This window comes from Nerophis lumbriciformis, linkage group LG32 (genome assembly GCF_033978685.3).
Source record: "Nerophis lumbriciformis linkage group LG32, RoL_Nlum_v2.1, whole genome shotgun sequence".
NCBI classification, from domain to species: Eukaryota; Metazoa; Chordata; class Actinopteri; order Syngnathiformes; family Syngnathidae; genus Nerophis; species Nerophis lumbriciformis.
In genome coordinates this window covers 805,351-831,438 of record NC_084579.2, presented here as the reverse complement: position 1 = coordinate 831,438, position 26,088 = coordinate 805,351, and the positions used below count along the sequence as shown (strand labels likewise).

Sequence of the window (26,088 nt, the reverse complement as noted above, 5' to 3'; positions counted from 1 at the left end):
GACAGTCGCCCGGACGGAAGACCACCCGTGTCGGAGAAAATGCTGCACCAGGTGAGTGTTGGTATTTTTATGCCTAACGATGTTGTACTTGTGTTGGGCGAATCTCCTAGCTAAGGTATTGCCCGTCTCGCCCACGTACATATCGCCACATCGTTGGCACCGAATCACGTACACACAGTTTCGGGTGTGTCGGCCGCCACGGCACAACGGCTGGAAAACCTTGCGGTTGTGGGGGTTCACCAACCATGGTGAGTGGCGGACAAGGGTGTCCCTCCTAGTGGAGGGCGGGTCTCTCAATGAGCTGACCCTGGCCCTGACCAACAGATCATTCAAGTTGGGGTTCTTGCGGTAGGCCGGCACCACGTAGCGCCCCGGCAGCCTCCCGCTACTCTCCACAAAGGTCCGGAAGTGGTCTTTGACCTTCCTGGCGACCCGCACGGCCGAGGGAGAGTAGGTGGTGATGAGGGGGATCATGTCGGTCCCAGGGGGAGGCCCCTTCGGGTCCAAGAAGACCCTCAACTGCCGTCGGAGGAAGGACCTGGAATAGCCCCTCCCCCTCAGGGCAGAAAAGAGGGTCCTCGAGGCCGTCAGGAAGTCCTCCCTTCTGGTGCAGACACGATGAAACCTCAACAATTGGGATTTCACCAACCCCGCGAAGGTATGCTTGGGGTGGAAGCTGCTTTTGAAAAGGAGCGCGTGGGTGTCGGTCTCCTTGAAGAACACCCTGATGTCCAAGTGTTGCGTGTCGGCAAAGTCGGGACCCTTGAATGTCGTGGTGTCCAAAAAGTCGACCGATGTGTTGCTCGTGGTCGACTTGATGGTGATATTTTTATTGTGAGTGTTCAGCGTGTTTAAGAACACGCTGAACTCCTCACTGGAATGGGTCCAGACACCCCAGATGTCATCCAGGTACCGGAAGTAGTGGAGAGGACGTTTTGGGCAGGCGGCCAAGGCAGAGGTCTCCCACTCTGCCATGAAAATGTTGGCATACGCCGGTGCAAATTTCTTGCCCATAGCAGTGCCCTTAATTTGGAGGTAGAAACGACCGTCAAACTCAAAGTCGTTTCTCCTCAAATTAATGTCGAGGAGCTGTAAGAGCTCCTTTTCGGGCCTGCTAACGTCGCGGTACCTGTAGAAGACATTTTTGACAGCCTGCATCCCCTCATTGATATCAATGTTTGTATACAGGCTGTCAATGTCGATGGTAAACAAAATGGCATCTGGGGGAATGCAAACATTCTTGATTTTATCAATAAAATCATAGGTATCCCTGAGGTAGCTGTCGTGCAGAACGGAAAGCGGCGTCAGATAATGATCGATGAACGCCGCCGTTCTGTACGTCTCGCTGCCGCAGTCAGACACAATGGGTCGCCCCGGAGGGATCTCGTGGGGCTTGCTCCACTTGTCTGGCTCCTTGTGAATTTTAGGGAGCATGTAGAACCTGCGGGGGCGAGGATCCGGCTCCCCCATGAGATACCTATGTTGTTTGAAATTGATAAATTTTTTAAGTAGAAGATTATCCAGAATCTTTTCTACCATGGGAATAGTTTGCGGATAAATAGGTTCCGGCAGTGGTTTATAATACGTCATGTCACTCAACTGCCGAGAACCCTCCCATATGTATTGCGATCTGTCAAAAATGACAACAGCACTCCCCTTGTCGGCTGGTTTGATCACAATGTGTTTGTTTGTTTTTAGACTATGAAGGGCCTCGACTTCTCCGCGTGTCAAATTGGGAGCGACCGCAGGTGCGCAACCCGAACCGAACATGGAGAGCCCGTCGGACCGGACCATAGCCTGGAATTCCGGAGGCATAAGTCCAGGTGAGGGTTAGGGTTAGGGTTAGGGTTAGGGTTAGGGTTAGGGTTAGGGTTAGGGTTAGGGTTAGGGTTAGGGTTAGGGTAAGGGTTTAGGGTTAGGGTTAGGGTTAGGGTTAGGGTTAGGGTTAGGGTTAGGGTTAGGGTTAGGGTTAGGGTTAGGGTTAGGGTTAGGGGTTAGGGTTAGGGTTAGGGTTAGGGTTAGGGTTAGGGTTAGGGTTAGGGTTAGGGTTAGGGTTAGGTTTGGGGGTAGGTTTTAGGTAAGGAGAAGGGAATGGTTAGGGTTAGGGAAGAGGGGGGGGTGGGGGATATGGGAAAAATAAAGAAGGGAAAAAGCGGGAATGTGCACTGTCCGTCACAATCCAACGGGCTCACACTCATACCTCATTTAGGCCCCCTGGATGTCTGGTGCCCAATTTGGAGATCCAAAGGAGCTCCGCCCGGTGGCGTTGGGCGAGGCTCCATTTGGGATCCGTCTCTACGACAGTCGCCCGGACGGAAGACCACCCGTGTCGGAGAAAATGCTGCACCAGGTGAGTGTTGGTATTTTTATGCCTAACGATGTTGTACTTGTGTTGGGCGAATCTCCTAGCTAAGGTATTGCCCGTCTCGCCCACGTACATATCGCCACATCGTTGGCACCGAATCACGTACACACAGTTTCGGGTGTGTCGGCCGCCACGGCACAACGGCTGGAAAACCTTGCGGTTGTGGGGGTTCACCAACCATGGTGAGTGGCGGACAAGGGTGTCCCTCCTAGTGGAGGGCGGGTCTCTCAATGAGCTGACCCTGGCCCTGACCAACAGATCATTCAAGTTGGGGTTCTTGCGGTAGGCCGGCACCACGTAGCGCCCCGGCAGCCTCCCGCTACTCTCCACAAAGGTCCGGAAGTGGTCTTTGACCTTCCTGGCGACCCGCACGGCCGAGGGAGAGTAGGTGGTGATGAGGGGGATCATGTCGGTCCCAGGGGGAGGCCCCTTCGGGTCCAAGAAGACCCTCAACTGCCGTCGGAGGAAGGACCTGGAATAGCCCCTCCCCCTCAGGGCAGAAAAGAGGGTCCTCGAGGCCGTCAGGAAGTCCTCCCTTCTGGTGCAGACACGATGAAACCTCAACAATTGGGATTTCACCAACCCCGCGAAGGTATGCTTGGGGTGGAAGCTGCTTTTGAAAAGGAGCGCGTGGGTGTCGGTCTCCTTGAAGAACACCCTGATGTCCAAGTGTTGCGTGTCGGCAAAGTCGGGACCCTTGAATGTCGTGGTGTCCAAAAAGTCGACCGATGTGTTGCTCGTGGTCGACTTGATGGTGATATTTTTATTGTGAGTGTTCAGCGTGTTTAAGAACACGCTGAACTCCTCACTGGAATGGGTCCAGACACCCCAGATGTCATCCAGGTACCGGAAGTAGTGGAGAGGACGTTTTGGGCAGGCGGCCAAGGCAGAGGTCTCCCACTCTGCCATGAAAATGTTGGCATACGCCGGTGCAAATTTCTTGCCCATAGCAGTGCCCTTAATTTGGAGGTAGAAACGACCGTCAAACTCAAAGTCGTTTCTCCTCAAATTAATGTCGAGGAGCTGTAAGAGCTCCTTTTCGGGCCTGCTAACGTCGCGGTACCTGTAGAAGACATTTTTGACAGCCTGCATCCCCTCATTGATATCAATGTTTGTATACAGGCTGTCAATGTCGATGGTAAACAAAATGGCATCTGGGGGAATGCAAACATTCTTGATTTTATCAATAAAATCATAGGTATCCCTGAGGTAGCTGTCGTGCAGAACGGAAAGCGGCGTCAGATAATGATCGATGAACGCCGCCGTTCTGTACGTCTCGCTGCCGCAGTCAGACACAATGGGTCGCCCCGGAGGGATCTCGTGGGGCTTGCTCCACTTGTCTGGCTCCTTGTGAATTTTAGGGAGCATGTAGAACCTGCGGGGGCGAGGATCCGGCTCCCCCATGAGATACCTATGTTGTTTGAAATTGATAAATTTTTTAAGTAGAAGATTATCCAGAATCTTTTCTACCATGGGAATAGTTTGCGGATAAATAGGTTCCGGCAGTGGTTTATAATACGTCATGTCACTCAACTGCCGAGAACCCTCCCATATGTATTGCGATCTGTCAAAAATGACAACAGCACTCCCCTTGTCGGCTGGTTTGATCACAATGTGTTTGTTTGTTTTTAGACTATGAAGGGCCTCGACTTCTCCGCGTGTCAAATTGGGAGCGACCGCAGGTGCGCAACCCGAACCGAACATGGAGAGCCCGTCGGACCGGACCATAGCCTGGAATTCCGGAGGCATAAGTCCAGGTGAGGGTTAGGGTTAGGGTTAGGGTTAGGGTTAGGGTTAGGGTTAGGGTTAGGGTTAGGGTTAGGGTTAGGGTTAGGGTTAGGGTAAGGGTTTAGGGTTAGGGTTAGGGTTAGGGTTAGGGTTAGGGTTAGGGTTAGGGTTAGGGTTAGGGTTAGGGTTAGGGGTTAGGGTTAGGGTTAGGGTTAGGGTTAGGGTTAGGGTTAGGGTTAGGGTTAGGTTTGGGGGTAGGTTTTAGGTAAGGAGAAGGGAATGGTTAGGGTTAGGGAAGAGGGGGGGGTGGGGGATATGGGAAAAATAAAGAAGGGAAAAAGCGGGAATGTGCACTGTCCGTCACAATCCAACGGGCTCACACTCATACCTCATTTAGGCCCCCTGGATGTCTGGTGTCCAATTTGGAGATCCAAAGGAGCTCCGCCCGGTGGCGTTGGGCGAGGCTCCATTTGGGATCCGTCTCTACGACAGTCGCCCGGACGGAAGACCACCCGTGTCGGAGAAAATGCTGCACCAGGTGAGTGTTGGTATTTTTATGCCTAACGATGTTGTACTTGTGTTGGGCGAATCTCCTAGCTAAGGTATTGCCCGTCTCGCCCACGTACATATCGCCACATCGTTGGCACCGAATCACGTACACACAGTTTCGGGTGTGTCGGCCGCCACGGCACAACGGCTGGAAAACCTTGCGGTTGTGGGGGTTCACCAACCATGGTGAGTGGCGGACAAGGGTGTCCCTCCTAGTGGAGGGCGGGTCTCTCAATGAGCTGACCCTGGCCCTGACCAACAGATCATTCAAGTTGGGGTTCTTGCGGTAGGCCGGCACCACGTAGCGCCCCGGCAGCCTCCCGCTACTCTCCACAAAGGTCCGGAAGTGGTCTTTGACCTTCCTGGCGACCCGCACGGCCGAGGGAGAGTAGGTGGTGATGAGGGGGATCATGTCGGTCCCAGGGGGAGGCCCCTTCGGGTCCAAGAAGACCCTCAACTGCCGTCGGAGGAAGGACCTGGAATAGCCCCTCCCCCTCAGGGCAGAAAAGAGGGTCCTCGAGGCCGTCAGGAAGTCCTCCCTTCTGGTGCAGACACGATGAAACCTCAACAATTGGGATTTCACCAACCCCGCGAAGGTATGCTTGGGGTGGAAGCTGCTTTTGAAAAGGAGCGCGTGGGTGTCGGTCTCCTTGAAGAACACCCTGATGTCCAAGTGTTGCGTGTCGGCAAAGTCGGGACCCTTGAATGTCGTGGTGTCCAAAAAGTCGACCGATGTGTTGCTCGTGGTCGACTTGATGGTGATATTTTTATTGTGAGTGTTCAGCGTGTTTAAGAACACGCTGAACTCCTCACTGGAATGGGTCCAGACACCCCAGATGTCATCCAGGTACCGGAAGTAGTGGAGAGGACGTTTTGGGCAGGCGGCCAAGGCAGAGGTCTCCCACTCTGCCATGAAAATGTTGGCATACGCCGGTGCAAATTTCTTGCCCATAGCAGTGCCCTTAATTTGGAGGTAGAAACGACCGTCAAACTCAAAGTCGTTTCTCCTCAAATTAATGTCGAGGAGCTGTAAGAGCTCCTTTTCGGGCCTGCTAACGTCGCGGTACCTGTAGAAGACATTTTTGACAGCCTGCATCCCCTCATTGATATCAATGTTTGTATACAGGCTGTCAATGTCGATGGTAAACAAAATGGCATCTGGGGGAATGCAAACATTCTTGATTTTATCAATAAAATCATAGGTATCCCTGAGGTAGCTGTCGTGCAGAACGGAAAGCGGCGTCAGATAATGATCGATGAACGCCGCCGTTCTGTACGTCTCGCTGCCGCAGTCAGACACAATGGGTCGCCCCGGAGGGATCTCGTGGGGCTTGCTCCACTTGTCTGGCTCCTTGTGAATTTTAGGGAGCATGTAGAACCTGCGGGGGCGAGGATTCGGCTCCCCCATGAGATACCTATGTTGTTTGAAATTGATAAATTTTTTAAGTAGAAGATTATCCAGAATCTTTTCTACCATGGGAATAGTTTGCGGATAAATAGGTTCCGGCAGTGGTTTATAATACGTCATGTCACTCAACTGCCGAGAACCCTCCCATATGTATTGCGATCTGTCAAAAATGACAACAGCACTCCCCTTGTCGGCTGGTTTGATCACAATATGTTTGTTTGTTTTTAGACTATGAAGGGCCTCGACTTCTCCGCGTGTCAAATTGGGAGCGACCGCAGGTGCGCAACCCGAACCGAACATGGAGAGCCCGTCGGACCGGACCATAGCCTGGAATTCCGGAGGCATAAGTCCAGGTGAGGGCTCCCAGCCGGAACGGGCTGTGAACGGTGTGGGTCCGAGAGAATCTTGTTTCTCATAGTACACCTCAAGTTTAACACGTCTGTGGTAGCGCTGGAGATCAAATTGAAGTTGATGATGCCAGTCGCTACTGAGATTAGTGGAGGGAATGAAGTTGAGGCCCTTGTTAAGGAGGGAGATTTGTAAGGGGGTTGGCGTGAAATTATGGGCCAAATTTATCACGTTCTTATTACCCCCCCGAGCGATCGGGATTATGGGGATGCCAAGTTTAAAAAGTCAAGCCAGTGCTTGAGCATCAACTTGGCCGTGTCCCGCGTCCAGTGGACCAGGTCGGGTTGGGTCTCAAAGTCCCGGCTGTCGAGGGCCGGGATGTGAGCATAATTGTTCCTGATGAAACCATTCAGCAGCCCGAGATTATTTTTCTGCTCAACGGGCAAAGAAGCCGAATAATTAATCAGGGGGATTAGCACTCGGGCCCGTGGGAAGGTGGCCGCGCCCATCCTGAGTGCCCCTTGGAGCTGCTTAATAGCGGTCTCCTTAACTTTCTGCTCACGATGGTTGATCCCAAATGCTAGAACCAACACTTCAACCGGTGCAGCAATTATAGTCTTGCGTAGGATGGCCTCCGCGTGTCTAAAACTAGCGCCCGGGTAACTGTCGATCTGAAGGTCGTCGACGTAAAAGGGTGGTAGATGGGACAGATTGGAGTCGCCGATCACCAAGAATTTCTTGTTGGCCGACAACTTCCAATCCATCATCCTCCTACTCGAGACCATGTGTCTAGTGGGTCTACGGGGGGAGGCACAAGTCATATCCTCTACCAACTCGACACATTCTGGAATAGACAGGTGTTGTGGAGTGTCTGGGACAGAAGGCCTCTTGTGTGGCTTCCTTTTTAGTGCCCCAGGGAACAGATGTGCCCAATCGGGGGACTCCTGAGGAAGCATCTCCTGAGGGGGCGTCTCCTGAGGAGGCGTCCGCTGCAAGGGTGAGTCCTCATAGTCCACCATAGGAGCCCCGGAAAGTGTGGGCCCCCGTGGTGAAAATTCACCCTGTGGTGCCGTCTCCTCTGCCGTCTCAGGCTGGAGAGGGGACCAGTCGGGGGTCGCGGAAGAGTAACGAGGGGACATCACCGAAGAAAGCCCCCGCTCCTGTTCCTCATCCCGAAGGTCGATCAGGAGAGGCGAGGAGGCCGTGGGCCCCCCTGGTGAGTCATCGTCGTCCTCTGTATGGGTGGGGGTGTCCTGGGTTTGATCCGCCCCGGAGCTTGTGGACCCACGTGGTGAGTCATCGTCGTCCTCGGTCTGAGTGGGGGTCTCCTGTGTGTCTTGTCTTGCAGGTGATCCCAGAGGAAGCCTCCTGCGACATGCAGGAATAAGCTGGGTGGGCGGAGCCTCGCCGAGGGTGTCCTGGGCAGGCCCGCTGTCCGTGTCCCGGCGCTGTGCCACCCTCTGCTCCTTGGGCGGTTCCGGTCGACGAGGAAGGAAGATCGGGGCAACCCGTGCTGGAGGGATTGCTTCCCGATCCACCTCAGGAGACCAATCTGGAGCCACGGCGTCGGTGCTGGTAGCCACCGAAACCCGGGCGACGACCCGAGCCGGAGGGCTGCTAACCCGTACCACCCCAGGGGCTCCGTCTGGGCCCGTAGGGTCAGTATGGGTGCCCACCGATACCCGGGCGGCGGTCTGGACCGGCAAGGGCTGGGCCGGGCGTACCACCTCAGCGTTGACAGGGGGGTCGGCGAAGGCCGCGACGATCAGAGCCTCGGCCTTCCCGAGGGTGTCCCCCATCAGTCTGCGTCCCAGATGTTTCTTGGCCCATGTAGAGGCCAGCTGAAAGGCGGGTCTCCAGACCTCATGAATAAAACTGGTTATCTTGTCCAATTCCACTTGTAGAGTCTTTTTATAATGGTCTCTTAAAACATCAACAGTCATTATTGCCCAAGTCTTGGCATTGCACCTGATAAGCGCCTCAATGTCAGGGTTAGAGACCGCTGGTTTGATCATGGTGGCAAGCGTCTCTTCCATTTTTATTATGGACTGGGGGTGAGTGTCTTTTGTAACATTATTCAAATGATGTGTTATTTTGATAATATTATAAAAACACTGTGCTTTTAAATTCCCCTCCATGGACGTTGTGGAGTTGTCAGGGGGTGCAGTCCTCCGAGAAGCGTCCTGACGCTTCTTGCGTGTCTTCTTGGGACGGGGAGGATTGCGGGGACGTCTTTGAGGCCAATGTTCAGGTAAAAAATAGTCCTGAGAATAATGTCTGGGAGGCCTAGAGTCCATGTCTCTACTAGTATTACGGGAGCGCCCATTCCTCCTGGAAGCATCCCGGCGTTTCCTCCGTGTCCCCCTGGGGGGAGGAGGATAGCGGGGACGTCTTTGAGGTGAATATTGTGGCCTAAAGTACTCCTGAGAGTGCTGTCTTGAAGGCACAAAATTCCTATTTTGGCGTGTGTTTCTCCTATAATTCCACTGAGGGGCGCTACGGCGCTCCTCTGGGTGTAGATCATTAAAATGGCGGCGTGTCTGCGGGTAGGGGCGACGCGGATAGGAATCCTGCCGTCCCCGTGCTACATCCGCATAAGACCTCTGGGGCCGCTGCTCATACCACTGAGAAAAATTATCCTCTTGGTCATAATGAGAACGTTCATCATCCTGGGCGAGCCACTCTGAAGGCGCAGCCTGACGTCGCCTTCTTCGCCCCGACCTGACCGGAAGCCAGTCGTGCTCGAACCCATCCGACATATTGCAAAATTATTTTAATATGTCGCTGGTGTGGATGATGTAAAAAACTGGTTGGCGAAAGAAAGGTTTGTTCGCTTTATAAAAATAAATTGTCTTTATCCGTTTCCTTTGTGAAAAGGAGAGAACGGAATGCTCAGAGGCGGGACTTCCGCCGAGGTCAAGATAATCACTTCCGGTTCATGGCTGGCTGCATAAACGGTGAGATGTGCTTTTTTGTTCAAAAATATGCTGTATCTCGCGCTAATGAGCCACCGGAATATCTCGTGAGTAAAAATAGCACATGTAGTATCAAAAATAGGCTGTTTATTTACAGAAAATAGCGACTAGTAGAACGAAAGCGTCGCGCCGCGACCAGGCCAACTGGACACGGCAAGTAAACAAATACAAGAAAAATACTACAATGTGTCAGAAAAATATGAAAAAAGTAGAAGATGTATATTTACATGAAACGAGTCAGATGGCAACGTTTCGGTAAGATACCTTCATCAGGCCTGACTCGTTTGTAGAGAGTTAGCAGGTTAGCACGGCAGGTAGGCTAAAATCAACCTTTTATCCTTGCAGTGAAAACAGGTATTGCAGGAGAAAGGTGTTAATAGCAATAAAACATTTAAATGAAGGGGTGGGGTCCACGTGAAACACAAGTTGGCCTTCAAAATAGAAGTCTTGACCCCAACACAAGTGTAAAAAGAAGACAACAGTGACCCTCTGAAGCCCCAGGATGCTACTGCAAAATCCTATCTGCTAAAACAATAACATGAAATGGTAAACATTGTTATTGGTATATGATATATAATATAATAATCTGTAATATGATAGGGTTAGGGTTAGGGTTAGGGTTAGGGTTAGGGTTAGGGTTAGGGTTAGGGGTTAGGGTTAGGGTTAGGGTTAGGGTTAGGGTTAGGGTTAGGGTTAGGGTTAGGGTTAGGGTTAAGGTTAGGGTTAGGGTTAGGGTTAGGGGTTAGGGTTAGGGTTAGGGTTAGGGTTAGGGTTAGGGTTAGGGTTAGGGTTAGGGTTAGGGGGTTAGGGTTAGAGGGTTAGGGTTAGGGTTAGGGTTAGGGTTAGGGTTAGGGTTAGGGTTAGGGTTAGGGTTAGGGTTAGGTGTTGGGGGTTAAGGTTAGGGTTAGGGTTGGGGGTAGGGTTAGGGTTAGGCACTGTCCATCAACAATCCGCCCAGTGACCCCCCACCAGACGCACACCCCCCAGGGACCCCGAACGAACACCGCCGAACGTGGCGTCAGACACATTATTCAATCAAATTTCATCATGCGACGCGCGTTTCGGTCTGCATGACCTCATCAGGCATGAAATTTTGAGAAATTGGCCTCATTACCTCTCTCTGAGCAAGATGTCCCCTCATCTGCTGGAGGAAAAATGAGCCAGAATTGCAAAACGAGGTTTTATAGAAGAGCCTGCAGGGGGCGTGGCTTGTGCTCCCAACTGCAATCAGTCGCTCCTCCCGAGTGCCTGCAGGTGGCGTCTGCACACAACTGCAATACTTAGTCACTCCACAGACAAAAGAGAACTATCTGGTTACATAATCACTCCAGAAGGTAAGTATAATTCATCCAGACCAGCTGGGTGGAGCACTCTAATATCACAGCACTGCACACAAGTAAATATCAAGTCAATATCACCACACACAATTAAAGAAGTATTAAATCATTAAATCACTTCAAGAAAAAAATCCAGATAAGTTCTCCATGTCTGTGACCTCTGACCCCTATTTTTTCTTAATTGGGTCTGCCAATCGGCCAACACCACACTCAAACGATGCCAAACAGAGCCACCAGGGGGCCGCACGAAGGGCAGGGCGCCACCCAACGGACAGACCGGAGGCACGGGCTAGTTAGGTGTTGGGGGTTAAGGTTAGGGTTAGGGTTGGGGGTAGGGTTAGGGTTAGGCACTGTCCATCAACAATCCGCCCAGTGACCCCCCACCAGACGCACACCCCCCAGGGACCCCGAACGAACACCGCCGAACGTGGCGTCAGACACATTATTCAATCAAATTTCATCATGCGACGCGCGTTTCGGTCTGCATGACCTCATCAGGCATGAAATTTTGAGAAATTGGCCTCATTACCTCTCTCTGAGCAAGATGTCCCCTCATCTGCTGGAGGAAAAATGAGCCAGAATTGCAAAACGAGGTTTTATAGAAGAGCCTGCAGGGGGCGTGGCTTGTGCTCCCAACTGCAATCAGTCGCTCCTCCCGAGTGCCTGCAGGTGGCGTCTGCACACAACTGCAATACTTAGTCACTCCACAGACAAAAGAGAACTATCTGGTTACATAATCACTCCAGAAGGTAAGTATAATTCATCCAGACCAGCTGGGTGGAGCACTCTAATATCACAGCACTGCACACAAGTAAATATCAAGTCAATATCACCACACACAATTAAAGAAGTATTAAATCATTAAATCACTTCAAGAAAAAAATCCAGATAAGTTCTCCATGTCTGTGACCTCTGACCCCTATTTTTTCTTAATTGGGTCTGCCAATCGGCCAACACCACACTCAAACGATGCCAAACAGAGCCACCAGGGGGCCGCACGAAGGGCAGGGCGCCACCCAACGGACAGACCGGAGGCACGGGCTAGTTAGGTGTTGGGGGTTAAGGTTAGGGTTAGGGTTGGGGGTAGGGTTAGGGTTAGGCACTGTCCATCAACAATCCGCCCAGTGACCCCCCACCAGACGCACACCCCCCAGGGACCCCGAACGAACACCGCCGAACGTGGCGTCAGACACATTATTCAATCAAATTTCATCATGCGACGCGCGTTTCGGTCTGCATGACCTCATCAGGCATGAAATTTTGAGAAATTGGCCTCATTACCTCTCTCTGAGCAAGATGTCCCCTCATCTGCTGGAGGAAAAATGAGCCAGAATTGCAAAACGAGGTTTTATAGAAGAGCCTGCAGGGGGCGTGGCTTGTGCTCCCAACTGCAATCAGTCGCTCCTCCCGAGTGCCTGCAGGTGGCGTCTGCACACAACTGCAATACTTAGTCACTCCACAGACAAAAGAGAACTATCTGGTTACATAATCACTCCAGAAGGTAAGTATAATTCATCCAGACCAGCTGGGTGGAGCACTCTAATATCACAGCACTGCACACAAGTAAATATCAAGTCAATATCACCACACACAATTAAAGAAGTATTAAATCATTAAATCACTTCAAGAAAAAAATCCAGATAAGTTCTCCATGTCTGTGACCTCTGACCCCTATTTTTTCTTAATTGGGTCTGCCAATCGGCCAACACCACACTCAAACGATGCCAAACAGAGCCACCAGGGGGCCGCACGAAGGGCAGGGCGCCACCCAACGGACAGACCGGAGGCACGGGCTAGTTAGGTGTTGGGGGTTAAGGTTAGGGTTAGGGTTGGGGGTAGGGTTAGGGTTAGGCACTGTCCATCAACAATCCGCCCAGTGACCCCCCACCAGACGCACACCCCCCAGGGACCCCGAACGAACACCGCCGAACGTGGCGTCAGACACATTATTCAATCAAATTTCATCATGCGACGCGCGTTTCGGTCTGCATGACCTCATCAGGCATGAAATTTTGAGAAATTGGCCTCATTACCTCTCTCTGAGCAAGATGTCCCCTCATCTGCTGGAGGAAAAATGAGCCAGAATTGCAAAACGAGGTTTTATAGAAGAGCCTGCAGGGGGCGTGGCTTGTGCTCCCAACTGCAATCAGTCGCTCCTCCCGAGTGCCTGCAGGTGGCGTCTGCACACAACTGGGTTAGGGTTAGGGTTAGGGTTAGGGTTAGGGTTAGGGTTAGGGTTAGGGTTAGGGTTAGGGTTAGGGTTAGGGTTAGGGTTAGGGTTAGGGTTAGGGTTAGGGTTAGGGTTAGGGTTAGGGTTAGGGTTAGGGTTAGGGTTAGGTTTGGGGGTAGGTTTTAGGTAAGGAGAAGGGAATGGTTAGGGTTAGGGAAGAGGGGGGGTGGGGGGTATGGGAAAAATAAAGAAGGGAAAAACGGGAATGTGCACTGTCCGTCACAATCCAACGGGCTCACACTCACACCTCATTTAGGCCCCCTGGATGTCTGGTGCCCAATTTGGAGATCCAAAGGAGCTCCGCCCGGTGGCGTTGGGCGAGGCTCCATTTGGGATCCGTCTCTACGACAGTCGCCCGGACGGAAGACCACCCGTGTCGGAGAAAATGCTGAACCAGGTGAGTGTTGGTATTTTTATGCCTAACGATGTTGTACTTGTGTTGGGCGAATCTCCTAGCTAAGGTATTGCCCGTCTCGCCCACGTACATATCGCCACATCGTTGGCACCGAATCACGTACACACAGTTCCGGGTGTGTCGGCCGCCACGGCACAACGGCTGGAAAACCTTGCGGTTGTGGGGGTTCACCAACCATTGTGAGTGGCGGACAAGGGTGTCCCTCCTAGTGGAGGGCGGGTCTCTCAGTGAGCTGACCCTGGCCCTGACCAACAGATCATTCAAGTTGGGGTTCTTACGGTAGGCCGGCACCACGTAGCGCCCCGGCAGCCTCCCGCTACTCTCCGCAAAGGTCCGGAAGTGGTCTTTGACCTTCTTGGCGACCCGCACGGCCGAGGGAGAGTAGGTGGTGATGAGAGGGATCATGTCGGTCCCAGGGGGAGGCCCCTTCGGGTCCAAGAAGACCCTCAACTGCCGTCTGAGGAAGGACCTGGAATAGCCCCTCCCCCTCAGGGCAGAAAAGAGGGTCCTCGAGGCCGTCAGGAAGTCCTCCCTTCTGGTGCAGACACGATGGAACCTCAACAATTGGGATTTCACCAACCCCGCGAAGGTATGCTTGGGGTGGAAGCTGCTTTTGAAGAGGAGCGCGTGGGTGTCGGTCTCCTTGAAGAACACCCTGATGTCCAAGTGTTGCGTGTCGGCAAAGTCGGGACCCTTGAATGTCGTGGTGTCCAAAAAGTCGACCGATGTGTTGCTCGTGGTCGACTTGATGGTGATATTTTTATTGTGAGTGTTCAGCGTGTTTAAGAACACGCTGAACTCCTCACTGGAATGGGTCCAGACACCCCAGATGTCATCCAGGTACCGGAAGTAGTGGAGAGGACGTTTTGGGCAGGCGGCCAAGGCAGAGGTCTCCCACTCTGCCATAAAAATGTTGGCATACGCCGGTGCAAATTTCTTGCCCATAGCAGTGCCCTTAATTTGGAGGTAGAAACGACCGTCAAACTCAAAGTCGTTTCTCCTCAAATTAATGTCGAGGAGCTGCAGGAGCTCCTTTTCGGGCCTGCTAACGTCGCGGTACCTGTAGAAGACATTTTTGACAGCCTGTATCCCCTCATTTATATCAATGTTTGTATACAGGCTGTCAATGTCGATGGTAAACAAAATGGCATCTGGGGGAATGCAGACCTTCTTGATTTTATCAATAAAATCATAGGTATCCCTGAGGTAGCTGTCGTGCAGAACGGACAGCGGCGTCAGATAATGATCGATGAACGCCGCCGTTCTGTACGTCTCGCTGCCGCAGTCAGACACAATGGGTCGCCCCGGAGGGATCTCGTGGGGCTTGCTCCACTTGTCTGGCTCCTTGTGAATTTTAGGGAGCATGTAGAACCTGCGGGGGCGAGGATCCGGCTCCCCCATGAGATACCTATGTTGTTTAAAATTGATAAATTTTTTAAGTAGAAGATTATCCAGAATCTTTTCTACCATGGGAATAGTTTGCGGATAAATAGGTTCCGGCAGTGGTTTATAATACGTCATGTCACTCAACTGCCGAGAACCCTCCCATATGTATTGCGATCTGTCAAAAATGACAACAGCACTCCCCTTGTCGGCTGGTTTGATCACAATATGTTTGTTTGTTTTTAGACTATGAAGGGCCTCGACTTCTCCGCGTGTCAAATTGGGAGCGACCGCAGGTGCGCAACCCGAACCGGACATGGAGAGCCCGTCGGACCGGACCATAGCCTGGAATTCCGGAGGCATAAGTCCAGGTGAGGGCTCCCAGCCGGAACGGGCTGTGAAGGGTGTGGGTCCGAGAGAATCTTGTTTCTCATAGTGTACCTCAAGTTTGACACGTCTGTGGTAGCGCTGGAGGTCAAATTGAAGTTGATGATGCCAGTCGCTACTGAGATTAGTGGAAGGAATGAAGTTGAGGCCCTTATTGAGGAGGGAGATTTGTAAGGGGGTTGGCGTGAAATTATGGGCCAAATTTATCACGTTCTTATTACCCCCCCGAGCGATCGGGATTATGGGGATGCCAAGTTTAAAAAGTCAAGCCAGTGCTTGAGCATCAACTTGGCCGTGTCCCGAGTCCAGTGGACCAGGTCGGGTTGGGTCTCAAAGTCCCGGCTGTCGAGAGCCGGGATGTGAGCATAATTGTTGCTGATTAAACTATTCAGCCGCCCGAGGTTGTTTTTCTGCTCAACGGGCAAAGCGGCCGAATAGTTAATCAGGGGGATTAGCACTCGGGCCCGTGGGAAGGTAGCCACGGCCATCCTGAGTGCCCCTTGGAGCTGCTTAATAGCGGTCTCCTTAACTTTCTGCTCACGATGGTTGATCCCAAAGGCTAGAACCAACACTTCAACCGGTGCAGCAATTACGGTCTTGCGTAGGATGGCCTCCGCGTGTCTAAAACTGGCGCCCGGGTAACTGTCGATCTGAAGGTCGTCGACGTAAAAAGGTGGTAGGTGGGACAGATTGGAGTCGCCGATCACCAAGAATTTCTTGTTGGCCGACAACTTCCAATCCATCATCCTCCTACTCGAGACCATGTGTCTAGTGGGTCTACGGGGGGAGGCACTAGCCGTATCCTCTACCAACTCGACACATTCTGGAATAGACAGGTGTTGTGGAGTATCTGGGACGGAAGGCCTCTTGTGTGGCTTCCTTTTTAGTGCCCCAGGGAACAAATGTGCCCAATCGGGGGACTCCTGAGGAAGCATCTCCTGAGGGGGCGTCTCCTGAGGAGGCGTCCGCTGCAAGGGTGAGTCCTCATAGTCCACCATAGGAGCCCCGGAAAGTGTGGGCCCCCGTGGTGAAAATTCACCCTGTGGTGCCGTCTCATCTGCCGTCTCAGGCTGGAGAGGGGACCAGTCGGGGGTCGCGGAAGAGTAACGAGGGGACATCACCGAAGAAAGCCCCCGCTCCTGTTCTTCATCCCGAAAGTCGATCAGGAGAGGCGAGGAGGCCGTGGGTCCCCCTGGTGAGTCATCGTCGTCCTCTGTATGGGTGGGGGTGTCCTGGGTTTGATCCGCCCCGGAGCTTGTGGACCCACGTGGTGAGTCATCGTCGTCCTCGGTCTGAGTGGGGGTCTCCTGTGTGTCTTGTCTTGCAGGTGATCCCAGAGGAAGCCTCCTGCGAGATGCAGGAATAAGCTGGGTGGGCGGAGCCTCGCCGAGGGTGTCCTGGGCAGGCCCGCTGTCCGTGGCCCGGGGCTGTGTCACCCTCTGCTCCTTGGGTGGTTCCGGTCGACGAGGAAGGAAGATCGGGGCAACCCGTGCTGGAGGGATTGCATCCCGATCCACCTCAGGAGACCAATCTGGAGCCACGGCGTCGGTGCTGGTAGCCACCGAGACCCGGGCGACGACCCGAGCCGGAGGGCTGCCAGCCCGTACCACCCCAGGAGCCCCGTCAGGGCCCGTAGGGTCAGTATGGGTGCCCACCGATACCCGGGTGGCGGTCTGGACCGGCAAGGACTGGGCCGGGCGTACCACCTCCGCGTTGACAGGGGGGTCGGCGAAGGCCGCGACGATCAGAGCCTCGGCCTTCCCGAGGGTGTCCCCCATCAGTCTGCGTCCCAGATGTTTCTTGGCCCATGTAGAGGCCAGCTGAAAAGCGGGTCTCCAAACCTCGTCAATAAAACTGGTTATCTTGTCCAATTCCACTTGTAGAGTGTTTTTATAATGGTCTCTTAAAACCTCAACCGTCGTTAATGCCCAAGTCCTGGCATTGCACCTGATAAGCGTCTCAACGTCAGGGTTGGAGACCGCTGGTTTGATCATGGTGGCAAGCGTCTCTTCCATTTTTATTATGGACTGGGGGTGAGTGTCTTTTGTAACATTATTCAAATGATGTGTTATTTTGATAATATTATAAAAACACTGTGCTTTTAAATTCCCCTCCATGGACGTTGTGGAGTTGTCAGGGGGTGCAGTCCTCCGAGAAGCGTCCTGACGCTTCTTGCGTGTCTTCTTGGGACGGGGAGGATTGCGGGGACGTCTTTGAGGCCAATGTTCAGGTAAAAAATAGTCCTGAGAATAATGTCTGGGAGGCCTAGAGTCCATGTCTCTACTGGTATTACGGGAGCGCCCATTCCTCCTGGAAGCATCCCGGCGTTTCCTCCGTGTCCCCCTGGGGGGAGGAGGATAGCGGGGACGTCTTTGAGGTGAATATTGTGGCCTAAAGTACTCCTGAGAGTGCTGTCTTGAAGGCACAAAATTCCTATTTTGGCGTGTGTTTCTCCTATAATTCCACTGAGGGGCGCTGCGGCGCTCTTGATGTAGGTCATCAAAATGGCGGCGTGTCTGCGGGTAGGGGCGACGCGGATAGGAATCCTGCCGTCCCCGTGCTACATCCGCATAAGACCTCTGGGGCCGCTGCTCATCCCACTGAGAAAAATATTCCTCCTGGTCATAATGACAACGTTCATCATCCTGGGCGAGCCACTCTGAAGGCGCAGCCTGACGTCGCCGTGCGCGTCTTCGCCCCGACCTGACCGGAAGCCAGTCGTATTCGAAACCATCCGACATATTGCAAAATTATTTTAATATGTCGCTGGTGTGGATGATGTGAAAAACTGGTTGGCGAAAAAAAGGTTTGTTCGCTTTATAAAAATAAATTGTCTTTATCCGTTTCCTTTGTGAAAAAGAGAGAACGGAATGCTCGGAGGCGGGACTTCCGCCGAGGTCAAGATAATCACTTCCGGTTGATGGCTGGCTGCATAAACGGTGAGATACGCTTTTTTGTTCAAAAATATGCTGTATCTCGCGCTAATGAGCCACCGGAATATCTCGTGAGTAAAAATAGCACATGTAGTATCAAAAATAGGCTGTTTATTTACAGAAAATAGCGACTAGTGGAACGAAAGCGTCGCGCCGCGACCAGGCCTTCAACTGGACACGGCAAGTAAACAAATACAAGAAAAATACTACAATGTGTCAGAAAAATATGAAAAAAGTAGAAAATGTATATTTACATGAAACGAGTCAGATGGCAACGTTTCGGTAAGATACCTTCATCAGGCCTGACTCGTTTGTAGAGTATTAGCAGGTTAGCACGGCAGGTAGGCTAAAGTCAACCTTTTATCCTTGCAGTGAAAACAGGTATTGCAGGAGAAAGGTGTTAATAGCAATATAACATTTAAATGAAGGGGTGGGGTCCACGTCAAACACAAGTTGGCCTTCAAAATAGAAGTCTTGACCACAACACAAGTGTAAAAAGAAGACAACAGTGACCCTCTGAAGCCCCAGGATGCTACTGCAAAATCCTGTCTGCTAAAACAATAACCTGAAATGATAGACATTGTTATTGTTATATGATATATAATATAATACAATGTAATATGGTATAAATATTATATAATATATTATAATAAATATATATGTGTATATATATATATATATATATATATATATATATAATAATAATAGACAAACACTAGTACATTCAAATAGAAATAATACAGAAAGTACCCTGGATGTGTGACCTAGGGCTTCAGTATTAAACAGAGAGTTGGGAGAGGATAGTCCCAGTAAGCTCCCCTTAGTGTAATGCTCTGAATGTACGTATGTGTACCGTACCCGAGGTTAGGGTTAGGGTTAGGGTTAGGGTTAGGGTTAGGTTTTAGGATTAGGGTTGGGGTAGGTTTTAGGTATATATTCCCTGTTACCTCCCCTTAATATGATGCTCCGATTGTATATGAGTCCCATCCCCAGGTGAGTATATTTAATGCGTTTTCTGTCTGTTTTGGCAGGTCCAGGAGGGCGAGCGAGGGAGAGTGAGAGCCGTAAGAGGATTGGAGGCACTGGCTGGTTAGGTTTGGGGGTAGGTTTTAGGTAAGGAGAAGGGAATGGTTAGGGTTAGGGAAGAGGGGGGGTGGGGGGTATGGGAAAAATAAAGAAGGGAAAAACGGGAATGTGCACTGTCCGTCACAATCCAACGGGCTCACACTCACACCTCATTTAGGCCCCCTGGATGTCTGGTGCCCAATTTGGAGATCCAAAGGAGCTCCGCCCGGTGGCGTTGGGCGAGGCTCCATTTGGGATCCGTCTCTACGACAGTCGCCCGGACGGAAGACCACCCGTGTCGGAGAAAATGCTGAACCAGGTGAGTGTTGGTATTTTTATGCCTAACGATGTTGTACTTGTGTTGGGCGAATCTCCTAGCTAAGGTATTGCCCGTCTCGCCCACGTACATATCGCCACATCGTTGGCACCGAATCACGTACACACAGTTCCGGGTGTGTCGGCCGCCACGGCACAACGGCTGGAAAACCTTGCGGTTGTGGGGGTTCACCAACCATTGTGAGTGGCGGACAAGGGTGTCCCTCCTAGTGGAGGGCGGGTCTCTCAGTGAGCTGACCCTGGCCCTGACCAACAGATCATTCAAGTTGGGGTTCTTACGGTAGGCCGGCACCACGTAGCGCCCCGGCAGCCTCCCGCTACTCTCCGCAAAGGTCCGGAAGTGGTCTTTGACCTTCTTGGCGACCCGCACGGCCGAGGGAGAGTAGGTGGTGATGAGAGGGATCATGTCGGTCCCAGGGGGAGGCCCCTTCGGGTCCAAGAAGACCCTCAACTGCCGTCTGAGGAAGGACCTGGAATAGCCCCTCCCCCTCAGGGCAGAAAAGAGGGTCCTCGAGGCCGTCAGGAAGTCCTCCCTTCTGGTGCAGACACGATGGAACCTCAACAATTGGGATTTCACCAACCCCGCGAAGGTATGCTTGGGGTGGAAGCTGCTTTTGAAGAGGAGCGCGTGGGTGTCGGTCTCCTTGAAGAACACCCTGATGTCCAAGTGTTGCGTGTCGGCAAAGTCGGGACCCTTGAATGTCGTGGTGTCCAAAAAGTCGACCGATGTGTTGCTCGTGGTCGACTTGATGGTGATATTTTTATTGTGAGTGTTCAGCGTGTTTAAGAACACGCTGAACTCCTCACTGGAATGGGTCCAGACACCCCAGATGTCATCCAGGTACCGGAAGTAGTGGAGAGGACGTTTTGGGCAGGCGGCCAAGGCAGAGGTCTCCCACTCTGCCATAAAAATGTTGGCATACGCCGGTGCAAATTTCTTGCCCATAGCAGTGCCCTTAATTTGGAGGTAGAAACGACCGTCAAACTCAAAGTCGTTTCTCCTCAAATTAATGTCGAGGAGCTGCAGGAGCTCCTTTTCGGGCCTGCTAACGTCGCGGTACCTGTAGAAGACATTTTTGACAGCCTGTATCCCCTCATTTATATCAATGTTTGTATACAGGCTGTCAATGTCGATGGTAAACAAAATGGCATCTGGGGGAATGCAGACCTTCTTGATTTTATCAATAAAATCATAGGTATCCCTGAGGTAGCTGTCGTGCAGAACGGACAGCGGCGTCAGATAATGATCGATGAACGCCGCCGTTCTGTACGTCTCGCTGCCGCAGTCAGACACAATGGGTCGCCCCGGAGGGATCTCGTGGGGCTTGCTCCACTTGTCTGGCTAGGGTTAGGGTTAGGGTTAGGGGTTAGGGTTAGGGGGTTAGGGTTAGGGTTAGGGTTAGGGTTAGGGTTAGGGTTAGGGTTAGGGTAGGGTTAGGGTTAGGGTTAGGGTTAGGGTTAGGGTTAGGGTTAGGGTTAGGGTTAGGGTTAGGGTTAGGGTTAGGGTTAGGGTTGGGTTAGGGTTAGGGTTAGGGTTAGGGTTAGGGTTAGGGTTAGGGTTAGGGTTAGGGGGTTAGGGTTAGGGTTAGGGTTAGGGTTAGGGTTAGGGTTAGGGTTAGGGTTAGGGTTAGGGGGTTAGGGTTAGGGTTAGGGTTAGGGTTAGGGTTAGGGTTAGGGTTAGGGTTAGGGTTAGGGTTAGGGTTAGGGTTAGGGTTAGGGTTAGGGTTAGGTGTTGGGGGTTAAGGTTAGGGTTAGGGTTGGGGGTAGGGTTAGGGTTAGGCACTGTCCATCAACAATCCGCCCAGTGACCCCCCACCAGACGCACACCCCCCAGGGACCCCGAACGAACACCGCCGAACGTGGCGTCAGACACATTATTCAATCAAATTTCATCATGCGACGCGCGTTTCGGTCTGCATGACCTCATCAGGCATGAAATTTTGAGAAATTGGCCTCATTACCTCTCTCTGAGCAAGATGTCCCCTCATCTGCTGGAGGAAAAATGAGCCAGAATTGCAAAACGAGGTTTTATAGAGGAGCCTGCAGGGGGCGTGGCTTGCGCTCCCAACTGCAATCAGTCGCTCCTCCCGAGTGGGTTAGGGTTAGGGTTAGGGTTAGGGTTAGGGTTAGGGGTTAGGGTTAGGGTTAGGGTTAGGGTTAGGGTTAGGGTTAGGGTTAGGGTTAGGGTTAGGGTTAGGGTTAGGGTTAGGGTTAGGGGTTAGGGTTAGGGGTTAGGGGTTAGGGTTAGGGTTAGGGTTAGGGTTAGGGTTAGGGTTAGGGTTAGGGTTAGGGTTAGGGTTAGGGTTAGGGTTGGGGTTGGGGTTAGGGTTAGGGTTAGGGTTAGGATTAGGGTTAGGGTTAGGGTTAGGGTTAGGGTTGGGGTTAGGGTTAGGTTTAGGATTAGGGTTAGGGTTAGGCATAAAGAAAAGAGTTGGTTAGGGTTAGGGCTAGGGTTGGGGGTGGGGTTAGGATTAGGGTTAGGGTTAGGTTTAGGCATAAGGAAAAAATAAAAAAGAAGGGTGTGCACGGTCCGTCTGTGGTCCAGCGGGCTCGCACTCACGCCTCGTTGAGGCCCCCCGGGTGTCTGGTCCCCAGTTTGTTGATCCAGAGGCGTTCCGCCCGCCTCCGTTGGGCGACACTCCATCTGGAGTTGGCCTGGACCACACACGCCCGGACAGAAGCCCACCCGTGCCGGATGAAATGTTGCACGAGGTAGGTGGTGGTGTTCTTCCGCCGGACGATATTGTGTTTGTGCTGGTGGAAACGGGTGGCGATGGTGTTGCCCGTTTCCCCAACATACATGATGTGGCAACGCTGGCAGAGGATGACATATATGCAGTTTTGGGTCTGCCCGTCCCCTCTGCACAGCGGTCGAAAGACCTTCCCGCTGTGGCGATTGACCAGCCACGGGATTTGCCGCAAGGGAGCGCTGCTCCGAGCCGGGGGCGGATCTCCGGCAGAGCTGATCCGAGCCCTGACCAGCAGATCGCCCAGGCTGGGATTTTTGCGGTAAGCGGAGACAAGATAATGGTCCTTGAGTTTGCCGCTCTTCTCGATAAAGGTACCAAAATTCTCCTTCACCCTTCTGGTAACCTGTACCGCTGCAGGCGAGAAGGTAGTGATGAGGGGGATCATGTGCTCGCCAGGGGGAGGCCCTTTCGGGTCCAGGAAGCACCTGAACTGTCTCCTGAGGAAGGACCTGGAATACCCTCTCTTCCTCAGGGCAGTGAACAGGGCTCCCGTGGCCGTCACAAAGTCCTCCCGTCTGGTGCAGATCCGGTGGAACCTCAAAAGTTGGGACTTCACCAAACCCGCATAGGTGTGTCGGGGGTGGAAGCTGGTTTTGTGGAGGAGGGCATGGGTGTCCGTCTCTTTAAAGAAGACCTTGATGTCCAAATGGTGGGTGGAGGTGAAGTCCGGACCCTTGAAGGTGGTAGTATCAAGGAAATCCACTGACGTGGGGCTGGTGGTACACTTGATGGTGATACTGGGGTTGTGGGTGTTCAGGGTGTGGCGGAACACCTCAAATTCCTCCATGGAATGAGTCCAAACCCCCCAGATATCATCCAAGTAGCGTAAATAATGGAGGGGCCTAATTGGGCAGGCAGCCAGGGCAGAGGTCTCCCATTCTGCCATAAAGATGTTCGCATAGGCTGGAGCGAATTTCTTACCCATGGCCGTGCCCTTGATTTGTAGAAAAAATCGGCCGTTGAACTCAAAGTCATTCCTCCTCAGGTTAATATCGAGAAGTTGCAGAAGTTCTTTTTCTGGTCTGCTAACATCTCGATATTTATAGAATATGTTTTTTACGGCTTGGATGCCCTGGTCTATATCTATATTGGTATATAAGCTATCTATGTCTATAGTGAATAATATGGCCTCTTGGGGAATAACAATATTTTTTACCTTTTCTATAAAATCGTAGGTGTCTTTGAGGTAGCTCTCATGTTTGATGGAGAGTGGGGTCAAAAAATGATCTAAGAGCGCCGCCGTCCGGTAGGTTTCACTGCCGCAGTCGGACACAATGGGCCTGCCCGGGGGTATCTCGTGTGGTCGGCTCCACTTGTGTCGTTCCTTGTGGATCTTGGGGAGCAGGTAGAACCTGCGGGGGCGGGGCTCCGATTCGCCCAAGAGGTAGGTCTTTTGTTTGTCATTTATAAATCGTTTTTTCATTAAATTTTGAATTATGCTTTCTATCATAGGGATAGTTTCGGGGTAGATGGGCGCGGCCAATGATTTATAATAAGTGGTGTCACTCAATTGTCTGGTGCCCTCCCAGACATATTGAGACCTGTCCATAATTACCACTGCGCTACCCTTGTCTGCCGGTTTAATTACTATGTTATTGTTGTTTTTCAGACTCTGCAGGGCCTCCGTTTCGTCCCGCGTCAGGTTGGGCGCGACCGCGAGGGCGCAACCCGATAGGAGCGTTGGGTGCTCGTCCGCCAGGACCAGCGTGTGGACCTCTGGAGGAAGCAGTCCCGGTGAGGGCTCCCATTCGGACCTCGGAGTGAAAGGTCGCGGCCCGAGGGACCCTTGCTTTTCATAAAAAACTGCAAGTTTGACCCTCCTGTGGTATTCTTGCAGGTCGAATTTTACCTGATGGTGCCACTCGGGACTGAGGCTGGTGGACGGGACGAAACTGAGGCCCTTGTCAAGGAGGGAGCGCTGCGAGGAGGTAAGTCTGAAATGTTTTGTTAAATTTACAATGTTTTTGTTTGTGTTTATGTTCCCCCCCCGAGAGGTCGGGATTTTGGGGAGGTCAAGTTTAAATAGCGAAGCCAGTGCTCCATCATTTTCTTGGCTGTGTCATGGGTCCAGTGGATCTTGTCCCTCCCTGTAGCGAACTCCTCGTTGGCGAGTGTCGGGATGAAGTTGTGGCGGTCTTTGATGTAGGTGTTGATCATGCGGAGGTTGGCCTTGTGTTCCTCGGGCAGGGATTCAGAGAAATTGAGGAGGGGGATAGAGATTTCGGCATTTGGGAAGGCCGTTCTGGCCGCTTTAAGGGCCCTTAGGAGCTGTTTGAGGGTGGTAACCTTGGGTTTTTGCTCCCTATGGTTGATGCCGAATGCTAGGATGACCTTCTCCACCTCAGGACTCACTGCCGTTTTTTGCAGGATGGCCTCTGCGTGGAGAAATTTGGCCCCCGGGTAGCTGTCAATCTGGAGGTCCGGGTGACGGGTGGGTGGAAGGCGACTGATGTTGGAGTCACCGATCACCAGGACCTTCCTGCCGACAGACAGGTGCCAATCCATCTTCCTTCGATTTGTGCTGATGTGTCTGGTGGGCTTCCTGGGAGTGTGCGGACTCGTTGGCGTGGTACCCTGCGTCGTAACATTGTCTTCTGTCGGCTGAGAAGCCGAAGTGACTGTTTTTGTTGTTTTCTGCCTTCCAGAAAACAATTGGCACCAACTTGGTGACAAGCCCGGAAGAGGCGTCTCCGGGCGGGGCGCGTCCGGTAGGGGAGCGTCCGGAAGAGGCGTGTCCGGGAGGGACGCGTCCGGGAGAGGCGTGTCTGGGAAGGGTGAGTCCGGGATGGGCGCGTCCAGGAGGGGCGCGTCCGGAAGATGAGTGTCCGAGAGGGGCGCGTCCGGGAGAGGCGTGTCCGGGGGGGATGCGTCCGGGATGGGCGCGTCCAGGAGGGGTTCTTGCGACAGGTCAGGGTAGAGTATGTACCAGGGTGGAGGCGTGTCAGGGGAAGACCGTTCCGACGCAGGTAACCCCTGCTTCTCAGGTAAGTGTTGGTCAGTCTCTGGCTGGCCAGGAGTCCCCCGCACATTCTGCTCCCCATGTACCAAAACCGACGTACTGTGCTCAACAGGTGGAACTGAGCGGGGTGGCGTATCGGAGACCGCAGGAAGGACCCCAGTGTCAGTCCCGACCCGTGGTCGCGGCCCCAGTGGCCGGACCAAGGGAGCCTCGACGATAGCGTCGTCGGCCGGTCTGCTGCAAGGCCTGCGAGGTCGTGCCGCTCTCTGGGCCGTAGATGGTTCGGCAGCCGGAGAGGAAGGCGATAAGACCGGGAAGGGGACAGGAGTCACCTGTCCCCGCGGGCCCAAATCCTGCTCTACTTCAGGGGACCACTCACCGCCGACGGGGTCGGTCATGGTGGCCACCGTGGCGTGCGCAGCGGCAGGTGGTATCAGGACCGGCGGGGGCAGTGTGGGGTGCACCACCTCCATGACCACACGGTTGTCCAACGAGACCGAGCCCCTTCGAGACCCGGCCCGTCGGAGCCGCGCAGGGCGCACCACCTCCTCAACGGCACGGGTGTCCACCCAGACCGAGTCCACTTGAGACTCGGCCTGCCGGAGCGTGTCGGCCGTCAGCCTGCGCCCCAAGTGTGCCTTGGCCCACGCCTTGGCCACCTGGAATGGGGCTTTCCAGTTCTGTGCAATAAAACCCCCCAGTTTATCCACTTCTAATTGGAGTGCTTTATTATAGTGTTGCCGGAGAATTAGGACCGTGGTGTATGCCCAATTTTTGGCATTTCCCATGATCAGGTCTTCTGTGTCGGGGTTGGTGACAGCTGGTCGAATTCCCGTCGTCAAGGTAAGTTCCATCCTAGTGATGGTTTGTGGTTGGTGTTCTTTGCTGACATTTTTTAAATGGTGTACTATTTTGATGAT

The 26,088-nt window shown here is 52.7% G+C and overlaps 1 protein-coding gene across 3 annotated transcripts; it reads left to right on the top strand.

The window, feature by feature from the left end:
* Nucleotides 1–4,333: 4,333 nt before the first annotated feature.
* LOC140677475 (uncharacterized) lies at nt 4,334–25,884 on the top strand. 3 transcript variants are annotated; one of them, XM_072912093.1, is made up of 10 exons: nt 4,486–4,631; nt 6,279–6,403; nt 7,307–7,395; nt 7,489–7,614; nt 13,197–13,337; nt 14,985–15,109; nt 23,819–23,976; nt 24,047–24,137; nt 24,577–24,778; nt 24,855–25,884. In XM_072912093.1, the coding sequence occupies exons 2-8, from the start codon at nt 6,349–6,351 to the stop codon at nt 24,079–24,081; spliced, it is 729 nt and encodes a 242-aa protein (XP_072768194.1). In that variant the 5' UTR covers nt 4,486–4,631; nt 6,279–6,348; the 3' UTR covers nt 24,082–24,137; nt 24,577–24,778; nt 24,855–25,884. The 3 variants fall into 3 exon arrangements, with proteins under 3 accessions (XP_072768195.1, XP_072768194.1, XP_072768193.1); XM_072912094.1 differs by lacking the exons at nt 6,279–6,403; nt 7,307–7,395; nt 7,489–7,614 and adding an exon at nt 4,334–4,358 and having other exon boundaries at nt 4,491–4,631; nt 24,577–24,702; XM_072912092.1 differs by lacking the exons at nt 4,486–4,631; nt 6,279–6,403; nt 7,307–7,395; ... (3 more) ...; nt 24,577–24,778; nt 24,855–25,884 and having other exon boundaries at nt 21,822–23,943; nt 24,047–24,077.
* Nucleotides 25,885–26,088: the final 204 nt, after the last annotated feature.

Coding starts and splice junctions, on each gene's coding strand:
- LOC140677475 (XM_072912092.1), top strand. CDS start 22,160: ATGTTGCACGAGGTAGGTGGTGGTGTTCTTCCGCCGGACGATATTGTG.